The sequence below is a fragment of the Bufo gargarizans genome, chromosome 5 (assembly GCF_014858855.1).
Source record: "Bufo gargarizans isolate SCDJY-AF-19 chromosome 5, ASM1485885v1, whole genome shotgun sequence".
NCBI lineage: Eukaryota > Metazoa > Chordata > Amphibia > Anura > Bufonidae > Bufo > Bufo gargarizans.
The window spans coordinates 117,902,395-117,920,101 of record NC_058084.1 but is presented as its reverse complement, the minus strand read 5'-3'; the positions used below and the strand labels follow the sequence as shown (position 1 = coordinate 117,920,101).

The 17,707-nt window shown below is 41.8% G+C and overlaps 1 protein-coding gene across 2 annotated transcripts in view; it reads right to left on the bottom strand.

Annotated features, from left to right (window-relative positions):
• The window catches only part of RALYL (RALY RNA binding protein like), a 641,777-nt gene that overhangs the window by 214,659 nt on the left and 409,411 nt on the right, over positions 1-17,707 (bottom strand). The window contains exon 1 of one of the 2 annotated variants that reach the window (XM_044294719.1): positions 7,019-7,138. The exons of the other annotated variant lie outside the window; for it this stretch is intronic. Coding sequence (XP_044150654.1) covers positions 7,019-7,049 — 31 coding nt within the window. The 5' untranslated portion in view covers positions 7,050-7,138. Of the gene's footprint in view, positions 1-7,018; positions 7,139-17,707 lie in introns of those variants that run through there. 2 annotated transcript variants of the gene reach the window in all.

The window sequence follows — 17,707 nt, the reverse complement described above, 5'->3', positions numbered from 1 at the left end:
TATGTGATCTCCACTAGTTTCTGTAGGTGGTCTGCTGTCCAACATGAGCTCCATGCACTCTGGGATTTTTTTTATAATTACATTGCCCAAACATATGATGCCAAAAGGACATTTTTTATAAGTGATCCTCAGTCATTATGGTTAGTTATTTTTGTTAAAGAGTAAATATGTAGCATCCCAAAAATTGCAAATGTGAGAGGCTTTACATCTGGGACTGACTGCTGCCGTGTTTCCAGTAAAGAGGCAGGATTGTTCCGGTGAGGAGGTGAGATTGTTCTGGTGAGGAGGTGAGATTGTTCTGGTGAGGAGGTGAGATTTTTCTGGTGAGGAAGTGATATTGTTCTGGTGAGGAAGCCAGATTGTTCTGCTGAGGAGGTGGAATTGTTCTGACGAGGAGGTAGAATCGTTCCGGTGAGGAAGTGGGATTGTTCAAGGTGAGTAAACGGGATTGTTCTGGCAAGGTGGTGGGATTGTTTTGGTTTGGAGGTGAGATTGTTCTGGTGAGGAGGTGGGGTTGTTCTGGTTAGGAGGTGGGATTGTTCTGGTGAGGAGGTGGGGTTGTTCTGGTTAGGAGGTGGGATTGCTCTGGTGAGAAGGTGGGATTGTTCTGGTGAGAAGGTGGGATTGTTCTGGTGAGAAGGTGGGATTGTTCAGGTAAAGAAATGGGATTGTACTGGTGAGGAGGTGGGATTGTTCAGGTAAAGAATTGGGATTGTTCTGGTGAGGAGGTGGGATTGTTCTGGTCAGGAAAGGAGATTGATCAGAATTTTTTTTTTCAAATCTTTCAAAGAGTTTGGTTTGGGTCCGAATCGATTCATTCCGAACCAAAGTTGCTCCGATTGCCCTGGAAACTGGTATTTAACCCCAGTTATTTTTTCATTTTCCCTCTCCCGTCCCCTTGGTCTGATACAGCGTCAGGTGCAACTGTATCTACTTTTATCGTTCCCGAAGCAAACTGCTATTATTGCTTGGTCTCAACTGCCTGCCTGGTGGTGCCAGAACACTATTGATTGCTTCCGAATCAAACCAGAAAGAATTCGGTTTGATTTAGTGCCTAAAAAAATAGGAGATTCTGAACGAATCTCAGAATTTGCGAATAGATTTGCTCCTCTCTAGACCTATACTTAGAAATGTACAGTGAAAACAGCAAGTGCATTAAGACTTAAGAAATATAAGAGAATTAAACAGGCACAGAGAAGGTGAGATCTTCCAGGAATTACTATTCAGCCCGCGCGCACCTTATTTCTAACTAATTCTGTCTACTTTCATCTAATAAGCGTCTTTGATCCTTTTATCATCCCGTCATTAAAGCCATCAGTATTCATCTATGCAAGAGCAATCAATGAATTCAATCACCAAGCAACATGGAGAAGATAGAGGTGCAACCGAGTGTGACAACACTCCAATATTTAATAGAAATAACACTTTTCATGGTGTCAGCAATACTCGCTGCTATAGAAAAAATACAATATCCGCATAAGGCGGCTGCCACACATAGTTTTCTAGTGTGCGCTTTTTTGGCCCCAAAAACCCATCCATAGTGCTTTTTTGCTTGTGTGGCATTTTTGGACAAATAGTGTGTTTGAGCACAACCTTTTGTAATGTTTTTTTTTGTGCACGTGTTGCAGTTTTATATCAATAGCTATCCCCTGTAATGTCGCTTTCCCTCAGGATACAATATTTTCAACAGACAGTGGTCTTTTCTGACCCATCGTAAGTTGAAACCAGACTCAACATACACAATGCCTCAGACTGCACCCCTAGCAACCAGACTGTTAGGCATGACACATGTCTAGGGTTGAGCGAACCCGTGGAAGTTCTGGTCCGGCCAAACTTCAGGTCAAAGTTCAGGTTCGGGACTCGAACTTGACCCGATCTTCATTCCCAACCCGGACCCCATTTAAGTCAATGGGGACCCGAACTTCACTTTATTATTTTCCGTTATAACATGGTTATAACGGAAAATAATAAAATAATAGCATTCTTAAAACAGAATGCTAAATAAAATGTCTATTGAGGGGTTAAAAAAAAACAAACCTCACCTCATGCAGTTCATCATGCAGCCGGTATTTTCTTTTCTTCAGGACCTGCAAAAGGACCTGCGGTGATGTCAGATAGAAGGTCCTCCCTCCCTCAGACCTCTGTAACATTCAGTCCCATATAAATAACATCACTCCCTCCCACAGCCCCCTCTGACCTACAGTCCCATGTAAATAACATCACTCCCTCCCACAGCCACCTCCAACATACAGTCCTATGTAAATAACATAATCCCCTCCCACAACCACCTTCAACATACAGTCTCATGTAAATAACACCGCCCTGCCCCAGCCCCCTCCAACATACAGTCTCATGTAAATAACATCACTCCCTCCCCCAGCCCCCTCCAACATACAGTCCGATGTAAATAACATCACTCCCTTCTACACCCGCCATCAACATACAGTGCCATGCAAATAACATGACCCCCTCACCTCCCTTCAGCCCTAACATACAGTCCCAGTTAAATAACCACAGCTCCCAGCATTGCGCTGCCTCTTCCTTCACTTACCTCTCCTCATGTAGCAGACCTCACCACAGATTCTTCCCCCAGGACTTCTCCTCTTCACTGCCGTCCTCTCCTGCACTTGTCACATGATGGTGACATCATCCATCGCAGGTCTTTCTCAATCACTGCCTGTTTTACTGGTCACATGACCTGTGATGTCATCACAGGCCCTTTAGCTCTTCCAGTGCATTAGATTCTATTGTATTGCCGTCCTGAGGAAAGCAATACAGTTGTATCTAGCTGGCAGGCAGTACATTCGGGCCTGGGACAAAACATCAGGGGCCAAGGCCCCAAATGTTTTGATCTAGCAATGCCCCTGCTTTGAAGCACAATAGCTGATGACGCGTTTCAGGCCTCAAACTCGAACCCTTAGTCATAATTTTGACTCAAGATCATGACAAAGGGTCCAGTTTGAAGGCCAAAATGCATCATTGCCTACTGTATTAAAGTGCTTCAAATAAACCCCAATTTTAAGACAAGCCATGATGCTGGAAAACTTTTTGGAACGATGCTCCTACACCATCCATGACACACAGCTCTAATCCAGATGATCTCGGACAGCAGCTGGTCAATTCACTTTCTAGAATTTAAGACTCCAAATAAGCATACATACTTTAAATGTCCCAAAATACCCTATAAGAAAGCCATGACTTGATGCAACAGCTTTAATGGGTTTCTCTGAGAATGGGAATCCCTCACAGTATGACCAGGTAGGGTGCAGGGGTTAAAAAAGAAAATTATAGTGTGTCACCAGTGTTCTGATTCCAGCACTAAGCTCCCTTCTCCTCCGCTCCTGTTCCCTGCTGGTCTGGAAGGGTGATGGCCATCCAAATACACAATCAATGGCCTTAGCTTGAGCAGCGGTTTTGTGCCATGCCTGCACACATCACTGTTGTGGAGATGTTGGCTCTGCATTGGAACCTAAGGGCCGGTGACAGGTGAGTATTTTTCTTAAACTCCTGCTCCTGGCCATGTGAAAAGGGGTTCCCATTTTGGAGACACCCTTCAATGCAGTGCAATTGTCAGAGTAATGATGTCACCAAACTGCCAAAGTGATTATCATTGAAACTAAGCAAAAACATTGAGAAGCCTACATACATTATACCCATTGTCATAGTGATCCAGTATGTGGTGTCAGAAAAGGTCTATCATGCGCAAGGATTCAAAGGAAATAAGCGAGTGAAAGTCAGTTTAGGCTACGCGCACATTTGCATTATTTTCATTTTTTGGGCCATTTAGGACCACAAAAAACTGAAATTACAGCTCAAATTTGAACAAGGCCTTACAGATGTAATAAGGATGAATGTTTCTTTTTAGGTTTTGAGGCTCAAGATCATGCCCATGTTTAACTTGCAGTCCTGTCCCAAACCACAGCGAGCCCCTGAGGAGCCAGAGCAGATAATGGGAGTGGTAGTGGCTCTGATGATTATGTATCACAGTGTACTCCCTCAGCATGTCTATCCATGTGGTCGGTGCAGTGAAGGAGGGGCATACTATATTCCCTCTGGGCACTCACTGTAGCTAGGGCTTCTGCCAGATGGTAGTTTGGGGTGCACTTGATGTTAAATGTCTGTGTAGGTGCAAGCCAGAGCTTGAAATGGAAGTGCCATGCCTAGCTGGTGACATTAACAGATTATTATAATTATTAATAACTAGAGAGAGAGACCAGGCCAGATTTAACTTCATAAAAGTCTCTCTTTACTGCTTGCACAATAGGAGTTGTAGTACATCCAACAGTTATCTATACTCAATTTCTTTTAGATGTCCAAGCATGAGCTGTTTGTTACAGAAAATCCCTCTAGTTACCCCTTCTCTTGTTAAGTGCCCTGTTATTGGGACATCCGGCTAGTAACTACAATCTGGAAACCATGGCTGTAGTTTCTGCTAGTCTGGTGTGCATAAGGGGTCTTAACCTGTTTCCCCTTTGCAGCAGCAGGGTCTGGAATGCTTTAATCAGAATGACCTTGTTATACATCTCTCCCATTGTAGTCATACAAATCCTCCTCCTTTAGTTCTTTATTGCTTTATCTCCTGGAGTTCGTGGAGATGACGGGTCTCCAGGGCTTGGTGCTGGAGTCTGGAGGAGAGGAGCACATGGAGACTCCTCCCTGTCTACAGCTAGACTCACTGGGATCTTCTGGAACTAGGGGGTGGAGCCAGCCCACACCCTGAGCTCCAGAGAGGGCTGGGCCAGGATTGTTAACTCTGACCATAGCTCCCTCATGTAGTACAGTACATTAGCATTACAAACATTTACATAATAAACCAAGCATTGCAGATATCCCCAGGACTGGAGCACTGCACATCATGAAATCACAATTGAAGCTCCATTCACACGTTTGCAATTCTGTTTCGCATTTTGCAGAACAGAATTGTGGACCCATTCATTTCTATGGGGCCACACTATGTGCTGTCCGGATACGGAAATGCGGATTCGCACTTCCGGGTCCGCAATTCCGTTCCCGAAAAAATAGAACATGTCCTATTCTTGTCCGCAATTCTGTTTCGCATTTTGCAGAACAGAATTGCGGACCCATTCATTTCTATGGGGCCACACTATGTGCTGTCCGGATACGGAAATGCGGATTCGCAATTCCGGGTCCGCAATTCCGTTCCCGAAAAAATAGAACATGTCCTATTCTTGTCTGCAATTGCGGACAAGATTAGGCATTTTCTATTAAAGTGCCGGTGATGTGCAGTCCGCAAAATGTGTAACGCACATTGTCGGTGTCCGTGTTTTGCACATCTGCGGATCCGCGGATCTGCAAAACACATACGGATGTGTGAATGGACCCTTAGTCTGCTACATCCATATACTGGAGTCTAAATGTCAATGACTAACATTATTAAAACAGACTAAATATTTTATTGTCACAGCAAACAAGTCTAGTAGTTGGAGAAATATTCAAAACTTCCAAGTTATACGTTATAAGCTTTGTAAAATATAATACAGGTACAAACCAACAGGCAGAAAGATTGTAACAAATGTAACACAGTGATTACAGTCATCAGTTTCAGCACAATGTACAACATACAGTCCTCAAGATAGATAGATAGATATGAGATAGATCAATCGATAGATAGATAGATAGATAACAGATAGATCAATCAATAGATAGATAGATAACAGATAGATCAATCAATAGATATGAGATAGATATGAGATAGATATGAGATAGACAGGTAGACACATACATACTAGAAATAGATAGATTGATAACAGATAGATCAATCAATGGGAAGGCATATAGATATCAGATGATCGATAATGTGATAGATCATAGATAGATAGATAGATAGATAGATAACAGATAGAACAGATAGATCAATCAATAGATAGATTGATAGATAACAGATAGATCAATAAATAGATAGATAGATATGAGATAGACAGGCAGACACATACATACTAGAAATAGATAGATAGATAGATAGATAGAGTAGATAACAGATAGATCAATCAATAGATAGATAGATAGATAGATAGATAGATAGATATGAGATAGATAGATAGATAGATAGATAGATAGATATGAGATAGACAGGCAGACACATACATACTAGAAATAGATAGATAGAGTAGATAACAGATAGATCAATCAATAGGTAGATAGATATTAGATGATAGATAGAGTTTGCATTTATTAAAATGTTTTCAATGTTTGCATGTGTCTTTGTACATGGCAGTGTGCTGCTACTTGTAGTCCTTGTTTGTGTTTGCATTGCAGCCATGGTAGCGTGCAGATAGATAGATAGATAGATAGATAGATAAATGATAGATAGATAGATAGATAAATCATAGATGGATAGATAGACCAAATACATACATAGATGATAGTATTTTTAAGGACATAGAGGAATAAATCAATTACATTTTTCACACCCCTGGAGTACTGGGAGCCCGTCTACATGTTATTTAGGATTATCTGATCAAGGTCTGGATTTTGTAAATACTTCTTGATGATAGATAGATAGATAGATAGATAGATAGATGAAACCCTGCTGTACTGACAAACTCAGCTCAGCTACCTCGGCGTGTGGATGAAGTACATACAGCACTAACAAATTACCACCATCCGTGTCAGTGACTGGGTATCCAGTACAGTCTCCACAGCGCGGTGCCCGTCATCCCTGCACCAGGTCGTTAAATGTAATGGGGGGGAGGTGGAGGGGGGCTGATCAAATTGTGTCATCTGGGACCTAAATTAAACAGCACATCCAGCTAAACTTAAATTTGCAATTCTTGCTGCTGTAAAGCTCTTCATTTAAGAGTTCCCATAGTAACGAGGGAAGGACGTCCCTGAGACACGGGTGCAGCACCCCTAGAGAAGGCACCGGAGCCGAACAAGTCCTTCTCGCCAGCGACGAATGTCATTTATTGATTTATGTCCTTACTCCACAGGAAAATGAGCGACCACGGCCGCCTCTCCGGGCTTAGGAAGAAGAGGGAGAAATGAAACATGTACTTACATCGCTGATTCCTGTGCTTACTCTTGTACATGGTCACGGAGGACGGAGGCGACTTTTCAGCAAGTAATTCTTAGTATTTTCTTTGCACGGCAGCGCTAAGGGAGCGGACTGTGCTTGTGCTTTGCAGAGAGACACTGGGCTCTGATGGGAGCTAACCAGCAATTTCACACTGTGAACATGGCAGAAACCATTCTGCTGAAGGGCGGGGGGAGCACAGCAAGGAGCAAATCATTTGCAACTCTTCATATCCTTTAGTACCTGACCTTATATCTTTACCAAAGTGATGAGTATTGAGTGGAAATAATATGATTATTGACGGTTATTAATAATATCAACAACTGTTATTGCTTTTATGTTACTATTTGGGTTGTTAAAGGGACTTTGGAAAATCCTTTCTTATTTAAAGGGTCTCTCCCACCAAAAGTTAATAATCAGCTGTGTTTAAAGGGTCTCTCCCCCCCAATCAGCTGTGATCTATGGTGAAACCTAGGAGAAAATATTCAATTTTCCTGCTAATAAAAGGAGTTATGCTATGATTGGTGTAAAAAATGATAATCAGACATTATACAGGACATGACAATCTCTTTCTAACAAAGCTAGAACCAGCCCTGTACCTCACATGGATCCAGAGATCTCCTCATTCATTGCTCCAGGAGTTCTGCTAGATTGTCTTCAGACTGGGGGCTCAGCGGGGGTGTCCTTGCTGTTGCAGCTCTCTCCCTGTCCCTGTCACAGCTTCCAACAGGAGATACAGCTGGAGACAGTTGAAGAATGGAACTGAGCATGTGTGTCCACTTCAGCCAGGTGGACAGAGAAATAAAGAAAAGAGCAAACAGCAGGTGGTGCTATACGGATACATTTTATTGAATAACTATAAAATAACTATGGCTATACCTAAATTCTTAGTATAGATCCAGGCGCTGGTTTGAAATATGTACAATACTTTTCATGGGACAACCCCTTCTAAGCATTACACAGCGCCCATTCACCACAATGTCTGAGTGATGCAGGACAAGAGAGGACCTCCCGAGCAAGCCATGCTCTTTGTAGCAGTGGAATGGACAGGGGTGGTTGGTGATGGATCCATAGCCATACCCATCGAAGGAATGATGCAGCCCAGACACGACTGCCAGGAACAGCAGTTTTACTCAGTGGTGAGGTATCGGCGTGGTGGTTAAGGTCAAGGTACAGAACTTGCAGTTACAGCAAAGTGTGGTGGTTACTCTTAGGGTCCATTCACGCGTCCGCAAATGGGTCTGCATCCGTTCCGCAATATCGGGAACGGGTACAGACCCATTCATTCTCAATGGGGCAGAACAGGATACGGAGAGCACACTATGAGCTCTCCTCATCCACATTTCCGGAGCACGGCCCCGAACCTTCGGGCCGCAGCTCCGCAAAAAAATATTCCATGTCCTATTTTTGTCTGCAATTGCCGGCAAGAATAGGCAGTTCTATGGGGGGTGTCGGCCAGGTGCATTGCGGTTCCTGGGCACCTTTGAATGAAAATACCGCCCTTCTGGGCATCTTAATGTCTCATTAGCATATGGATAAAAGTGGATTTTATGAAGATCGAGCTCCAAGCAAAAAGAAAAACATATGGAAGAAAGATATGAAGTGCTGGAAGGACATACTTTTGGTTTAATATCAATTATCTAGGTGACAGATTCCCTTTAAATCACGTTTTTTATCTTTAACATATTTTTTAATAATTTTTGGTGATGCTATTTTTAATTTCCCATATCAGTATATTTGAACAAAAAACATAAAATTCTGCAGATTTCACACTGGCCACTAAGCCTAATCATAGCCGCCTCTTCTTCGTCTGTACAGAACACTTTGCTGCAGTTACCTGCTTATCTGTCATTGTAATCCTGCCTGTAATGATATCACCTCTATGTATAGATAAGACATATATAGATATAGATTCACAATAGGTGATTGCCAAAGCTATTCTTCGAATCTATTCTTCCCTTATACAATGACCTCTGTACCGGTCACAGTACATGCCTAGAAAGCTCTCCCATAGGAGTCAATGAGGTCCCCCCCTGACCATTGTGTCTATGGCCTATGGGGCTGCCGTAAAGCAATTTTCGAATGCTTTCTAAATACTATTAAGAACAGCTCAGGCAAGATGGCCGCCCCCATAATTATGTTCAGCAAATAGAATAAATAAATATGCAATGAAAAAAATAAAAAGATTAGAAAAAAAAATGCATATGTGCTGCTATCTGGTTTTTAATGGCAGAAAACATTTTTGGTGACACATTTCAATTAAGGCTACTTTTAAACTAAAGTTTTGTTGGATTCTTCAGGGCTCAGCAAAAACGCCTCCATTACTGATAATACAACCATGTGCATCCATTATGAACAGATCCGGTTGTATTATCTTTAACATAGCCAAGACGGATCCGTCATGAACTCCATTGAAAGTCAATGGAAGATGGATCCGTTTTCTATTTTGTCAGAGAGATTGTGGGTCATGACGGATCCGTCTTGCTCCCCATCCCACGATGGAAAGAAAACCGCAGTTTGCTATCCGCTATGGGAACACAACCAAATGGAAGGGAAAGCTTTTTGGAGCATTCCATTTTGCTCAGTTACGTTTGGTCTCCATTTTTCTCCTGTATTGAGAACCTATGAAGGATTTCAATACCGGAAAATAGAAATGCTAGTGTGAAAGTAGCCTAACCCCTTCACTACCATCGTCATACATGTATGGTTCTGGTGAGGCTTTTAAACATGGTGTCCGCTCGTGTGTGTGCAGCAGGGACCATAGCCGACGGGTCTCAGCTATTTCAAACAGCAGAGCCCAGCGGCTAATGTCCATGACCGGCAATAAGGCTATAAGGCAATAAGTGGCTGTAATGCCTTTAGATGCTGTGTTCAAGTGTGATCACTGGATCTAAAGGGTGAAAAGCTCATAAGTGCGCTCTTCCGGGTTAGGATCGGCATCCCCATGCAGCAGCATGTTCCAAATGGTGACACCTGACCATGTGCAACTGCCATCACAGTGCCCCACACAGTAATGGAAAATTATGGTGTACACTACAGTACATAATGAGAGGTGTAATATACACAGAAAGAACATATACTGTGTACATCAACATAAACACACCCACCAAGCACCCCATACAGTAGCATGGCAGTATAGTTGAGAAGATTCCTTCTGCAGGGAAAGAAACACATATACTGTCAGCTGCCAGAGGGTGAAGGAGACTGATTCTGTCCAGAGCCCACCTCCAGCAGCACAGACTGGCAGCAACATCAAGGGGACACATGGAAGCAAACAAATAAAAATGTATTTTTATGGTAAAAACATTAGTAAAAACCTTTCAGGTCTGTTGGTAACATGAAAATACTGTCGATATCTTTTAACAACACACAGAAACATTAAAGGGGTTGTCAGAGCTGAACCCGGACATACCCTTAGTTTCACCCAGGCAGCCCCCCTGATGTTCGTATCGGAGGATCTCATGCTCCGGTGCGCTCCCTTACCCTGTGCTAGATTGCGCAGGGTACGGACTCTTTTGTAGATTCCGCCCGGCAGTGTGTTCGGTGACGTCACAGGCTCTGATGGGCCTACTTTAGTGCTGGCTAGGGCAGCGCTAAAGCCTGCCCATCAGTACTGGTGACGTCACCGGGCTTCCTGGCAGCCCCATGGAGAGCCCGGTACTTCACCGGAACTCCGATTGAGTGCAGGGCAAAGGAGAGCATCAGAGCATGAACTGATCCGATGCTCAAGTCAGGGGGGCTGCCTGGGTGAAAATGGAGGTATGTCCGGGTTCAGCTCTGAAACCGGACAACCCCTTTAAATGAAATAGATTAAATATACCCGTGCGAAGCCGAGTCCTTCTTCTAGTAACCTATAAGTTTCTAACAATCAAATGACTGCACTACTACACAGCGATCTTTGGTAATGCAATGTCTTTATTGTCTGTCAACTTGTATTAGAACTTTGTACTTTCAGACACAAGTTTTGACTTGGATGTTAGCCCTCACCTTTTCCCTTTGCTTTGATTTTCTTTAAAATTTTCTATGACCCATTATAACCAGCATAGGCTTCAATGTGTAGTTTTTTTGGTTCTGTAAGTAACTTAAAGGGATATTCCTATTTCATACTTTTATGGTATATCCACAGGAAATGTCATCAACGCCTGGTACCACCTATCTATAGAACGGGACTCCGATTTGCAGGCAGAAAAATCTCCTAACCTTTTTGCCTCAAGGGAGAGTGAATCCATCTCCACCCATCCTAATTACAATAGTATAAGGGAATATTTGTTTTGGGGTCCACAAATTGCAGATCCGCTAAATACAGATGTGGTTTGTGTGACATCCGCAACCTCAATGGGTCTGCGGTCCGCATTTTGTGGCAAAGCATAGGACATTTTCTATCCTTTGAGGAACAGACATACGGATGTGGACAACACACGGATGCTGTACTTCAATTTGCCGACCGCAAAATACAGTTGTGTGAATGCACACTAAAGGGGACATTTACTAATGTAGCACCCTGCAGCGGGAACTACCCTTCCTACACCCAGCTACTGTCTCTAATGTCCTACCAATAATGTAATCTCTGTATTTGATTCCAGGTCCTTTGATATTGTGCCTTAATAATAATGCTATGTAACTTATGTAATGTATTATATGCACTGTGACTGGTTGTCCAGCAGGTAGCAGTGTATATGGCAGGGTACCTTTAGATAAACTGGAACTTACCATTTATTTCTCCCCCGTTTAGGCAGAAGTGGGCTAGTACTGCTTCCTACCAGGGGAGGGGTTGCAGGAAGCTTAGAGGAGTTGAGAATTGGAAGGAGGACATGGCACAGTAAGGGGGAGTGTTCCCCCCTCCTGCAGCAGGAGCCTTCCAGGGAAAGCAGCTCACAGAACACCTCAGTTCCAGGCAGTTCATCTGAGCATTATGAGGGGGTCAACAGCCAAAGGCAACCCATTCAAAGGTAACAGAACTGCTAGAAAGTCCAGTAACCAGGTGGAAGCCAGAGATTAGCACAGCAGAGAAAGAGAAAGCAAGGTATTCAAGTTCACCTGCCAGTTTACCCTTAGCCTGCTGGAGCCAAGAGAAAGATCAAGTATTGTTTGTCTGGACCCGACTTAGGAGCACCATTACACAAAACTATCAGGCCACATCACCACCTGGCATTCTTAACACTGGGATTCAATTGCCATGTGGGGTGGCATGTTGCACTCAGAATGGCTTTTTACACTGGTTTTATTTTCCCCCTTGTGCTGCTGTTAGATTTGTGCAATTTATGACGAGGTGTGTGTCCCATCATAAATTAGATACATCTGTGGCGGTCTAAGAAAGTCCCTGGCTGGAGTTGTTTTTGCTAACATTTACACCTTTTTCCTGGCGTAAATGTCAGTAAATTTGTCGGGCTGGAGTCCCAACCCCCCCACCCCGTCACATCCCACCAGTAGACACAGCTTAAAACCAGATGGGTGACTAAATACTGCCACATGACCAATTAAAAAAGGGGACTTGCAACTATTCTATGCCAAAATAGTTGCAAGTCCTTTAGAAAATGTGTCCCTAAGAGTTTAATCTAGAAATATTAAAAGAACTTTGTCTTAAAATCCCTAGCCTTCAGTCAGTATCCAATATGCTCCACTATGTGCCATGGTATGTGTGTGTTCTATACAAGCCCAAAGTCAGATAAGAGCACAGTGTTTAGCTTCACACCGCAGCCCGCTACACATACATCTCCACTACATATAGTTGGTCCTGTGACTGTATTACTATATGCCTGGAGATCGCTGACTGTGTGAAGAGACAAGTAGACAGACTACCTAGTTTCTGTGTCTTCCATGCAAGTGATAGGGGGTGATGGAAACAGCCTAGCTCACTGTTAGGAGTTGTATGTGGATATGCCAAAAATGGCTGAAATGGGAATACCACTTTAAAGGGGTTGTCCAAGTTATTATAAAAAAGTCCTCCAAGACAGCAATTATAAGCAAAATAAGAAAAGTACATACACTGCCCTATTTTATTCCCCAACGCTTATTGTGCAACCCCTCTGACACCATCTTCTTGGCTGTAGCGATGATGTGCCTGGATACTCTGGACACCTCTGCAGCCAATCACTGGCCTCACATGGACTATACTGGAACGTAATCACTGCTGCCAAACAAAGCCCAGGAGGAGGATCAAGGTGGCAGTGCTGGAAGCGGCTGGGGATGAAATAGGGGAGTAAACATTCTTTTATTTTTCTATCACAATTGCTGCCGTGAGGAAGATTTTTTTTGTAATAACTTTAATTAATATTGATGCATCATAAGGAGATAGAGTCCTAACAAGGTACCATTTCTCTTTGCAATGCACTTTTTTCTGGTCAAATAATTTAGATTGTCAGTCATATATTATTAACATATATATATGAATTACAGCAATGTGTATGGTAGTAATGCTAGTATGCATAGACTGAATTATTTAAATTAAAGGGGTTGTCCGAGTGTTTAATAATGATGGCATATCCTTAGCATAGGTCATAAGTAGTAGATCAGTGGGGGCCCGACTCCCAGCACCGTTGTTCATCAGTAGTTTGAAAAGTCCATGACGCTCAAGTCAGAGCTGTGGCCTCTTCCTAGGCATCACGTTCATTGGTCACATGGCCTAGGCCCAGCACAGTCCCATTCAAATGAATGGTGCTGAGCTGCAATACCCAGTGTAGCCACTATTCAATGAACAGCACTGTGCTTGGTAAGCTGTGAGAAGCGCTCACCGGAGAGCCACGGCCTCTTCAAACAGCTGCTGGGAGTTGGACCCCTACCTAAGGATAGGTCATCAGTATTAAACACTTGAAGTTTATATTATATGTTTCATGTGCATTTAAAAAAAAATATTGTTGTTGTTATAAAAGGGATATAACTTTAAGGCATTGTTCACATATTGAAGGTTTTGATGCCTTTTTTTTTTTGCCTAAAAGGAATAATAAAAAGAGGGGGGGGGGGGAAACTAGGAAAAGATGAATATTTCTGCTTTTGCATCCCATCTTAGTTTTGGATTACAAAAAAAAAATGGACAAAGGCTACAGTGTAAACCCTCCCTTAACCCGTTCCAGACATGGCGATTTTTTTTTTTTACATTTTACCCTGCCTTCCCAGAGCCATCATTTTATTTATTTTTTTCATTCACATACCTGTATGAGGGCTGTTTTTTTTGTGAGAGACAAGTTGTACTTTCTAATTCCACCATTTAATATAGCATATGATGTAGTGGGAAGCTGGAAAAAAAAATCAAACAATCCCACATTTATATAAAAACTTTGTAAACAATATTTTTTTTCTTTTCATCACCATACTCTGACCCCATAACTTTTTATAGTCATGGCTAAGGCGCTGTTTGAGGGTTCATGTTTTGTGAGTCGATCAGTAATTTTTATTGATACCATTTTTGGGGAGGTGAAGCGATTCATTCACCATTCAAATGCCATTCACCTATGACTTTAATATTTTTACATTTTTAAAATATTTGAAAAACTTCTTTTTGCTTTTTTTTTAACTAGGAAAAGACGATTATTTCTGCTTTTGCATCCAATCTCAGTTTTGGATTACCAAAAAAAATGGGCAAAAACTAAAGTGTAAACTGCCTTCCAAGAGCCGGAACCTTTTTTATATTTTTATTCATATACCTGTATGAGGGCAGTTTTTTTTGTGAGAGACAAGTTGTACTTTCTAATTCCACCATTTATTATATAGCATATAATAAAGTGTGAAGCTGGAAAAAAATACAACAAAAACATATTTATATAAAAACTTTGTAAACAATTCATTTTTTCTTTTTATCGCCATACTCTGACCCCATAACTTTTTATAGTCATGACTAAGGCGCTGTTTGTTGATACCATTTTTGGGGAGATGAAGCCATTCATTCACCATTCATATGCCATTCACCTATGACTTATATTTTTTAATTTTTTAAAAAAATGTAAAACTTTGTTTTGCATTTTTTTTTTTTTACTTTTCCAAAGTGAACATTAGATTGCTTTTTTTTATATAGTAATAGAATTTTATCTATTACAGAATACAAAGATCTGTGCATTCCAATGCTTCCAATGCAGTGCTGCCACCTGCAGGCCTAAATTGGAATATACCAGTAATAAGCCTAGAAGCCTAATACAGGCTCGGGGCTATTATTCAAATGTAACATCTTCCCCCATTTCAGCCAGGGGAAGGCTTTCCTTCCCGGAAAGTATGAGCTTCCAGGTTTTTATGTCGTTCAGATGCCATGGTCACATTTCACTACGGCATCTGAGGGGTTCGAATGTCTGCGATCGCCATTAAGGTCAATCGCAGACATTAGCCCTTGGTGTCTGATATGTAAAACAGCAGGCACCCGGCAGCTATGGCGGTCGCTTAACTTTGGAATGGACACCATCTTTAAAGGTCCACCATCCGCCGAACATCGCCGAACATTATGTTCCTCTGTTACTACTGATATAGTAGGATTAATTAAACCTAATTAAATCTTGGTTATCTAGTCGCTTTAAACACTGCTGTTCTGTAAATTTCTGCATTATATACTTTATATATTTTAGGTTGTAAGGGAAACACCCAGGTTTTTACTAATAAAAGGGATCTTCTGCCATTTGGAGGGAGAGGAAGAATCAAATACCACCAAGAATCACATCTTCTCATTCTTTTGCCCCTAGACTAAATTTTAAGATTTAGAGCATCACAGATAACATGATTGGATCCATTGTTTAGGGATCATACAAAAATTGTACCATAACACTACTCCTAACCATGTGTGAATTATCAGCTCAGTTTTACTAGTACGTAGTTACAGAAGCAATGTCCTCTCAGTGCTGTTAGTGTTGGACTCTGTAGGGACACAGCTCTTTGACAACAGGAATAGTGGCACTAACAAAGGATCAGCACAGAACAGAGTAATGAAAAAAAGATGCTGCAGGATTGTTATTTCACAGGGAATACAAGTATTTACTAAAACAGACATTTCAGGAGGCATGACAGATCTAAGGCGTGTCAAGTACATGCAACAAAATGGTAATCCAGCGGAATATTCCTTACTTTCTACTGTGTTCGGTCTACTCTAGCATCACTGCACTTGTGATGATTTTATTAGAAAAAGGACCCAGTGTATTGTTGGGTAACAAAACCTCCATGTCACAACAGCTTCTCGTAAGTGGTAGTTATGGATTCATGCTGTTGTGAAGTCTCGAGAAAAATCAATTTCTGTTCCTTAATCAAAGACACAGCTCTGATTGTAACCATGCTTACAATTGTAGGTACAGTGCTCATGTCCTTCAGCTGAAAAAGGCAGGTTATTTACTATTTCATTTTTTTTTTTCAATATCATTGGACAAGACAGATTTCGAGTTCATCAATTTCTTTTATTTTCATCTAAAACAGGAATGGAACATAGGATGGGAAGCAAGAAAACCCCCTCCAGCCTTCTGGGGTTTTGGCTGTAGTAAAGGAGGAGAACATCCCAATACAAAGCAAAAACAATGTTAGGCTTCTCTTGCAGCTGTATTTTTCCGGCAGGAATATGGTATTTATGCCGGAAACTTGCTGGATTGCCGGTAGATCCCATTATAGTGCCACAGCATATGGATATGGTTATGGGTGGGACTCTTGACTTGGCCATTTCAAAACACAAATCTTTTTCTTTTAACCAACCTTTAGTTGATTTACTAGTGTGCCTTGGGTTATTGTCTTCACCCACTCTCTCTTTGGTTTGAGGACTGCAGGCTGTACCTTCTCCTGTACAGTGTTTCATTCACCTTATAGTTTATTGTTCTCTCAAAGATCAAAACGGTATCGAGGCCCTGAGGAAGCCCCAAACCATGATGCTCCCTCCACCATGCTTCACAGTTGTGACGAGGTTTTGGTGTTTGTGTGCAATGTTCCTCGAAATATATTGTTGTGCACTTATGCTAACAAAGGTTCTGCTTTTGTCTCATCTGTACATAGAACATTTTCTCCGAAGTATTGTGGAACATCCAGGTGGCTTCAGGCAAACTTCAGATGGTCCGTAATAATTTCGTTGCACAGCAGCGGCTTTCTTTGTGGCGCTCATCAATGAAAACCATTCTTCAGTGTTTTTATAATATTGGACACATGAATTGTTTTTTTGCCTCATTCATCTCTGTAACAAATCTTCAGAACATTGTTTGCATCAAGGCATGTTTTACAGTAATCTGTCTTCCTTAAGAAGAACAGATTTGCCACTAACCAGGTCTTGTGTGCCTTTATTTAATGGTCAAAGCACCTGTGAAACCTACACTCCCAATCTAATCTCCTTTTCTGAAACACGTATTCCAATTAGCTCTTGCAGAAATTGACAAAGAGGTCAATTTTCTTTTTCTCCATGTGGATAGGGAATAAGTTGTTGTCGTAGGACTACCCTTTTAAAATATGCTGCTATCATTAAAGGGGTTTTCTAGGAGTAAAATATTGATGAGTTCTTGTCAAGATAGGTCATCAATACATCAATACCTCATTTAGGGAGTGGTCTGACTCCCGCCACCCCTGCCGATCAGCTGTTTGGAAAGGCCGCATCACTCCAATGAGCATTGCAGCATCTTCCTAGGTTTATGACATCACGTTCATTGATCACATGACCTATGTGCAGCTTCGTAGTATTCAAGTGAATATACCTGGGCTGCAATACCAAGCATTGCCACTATACAGTGTATTGCG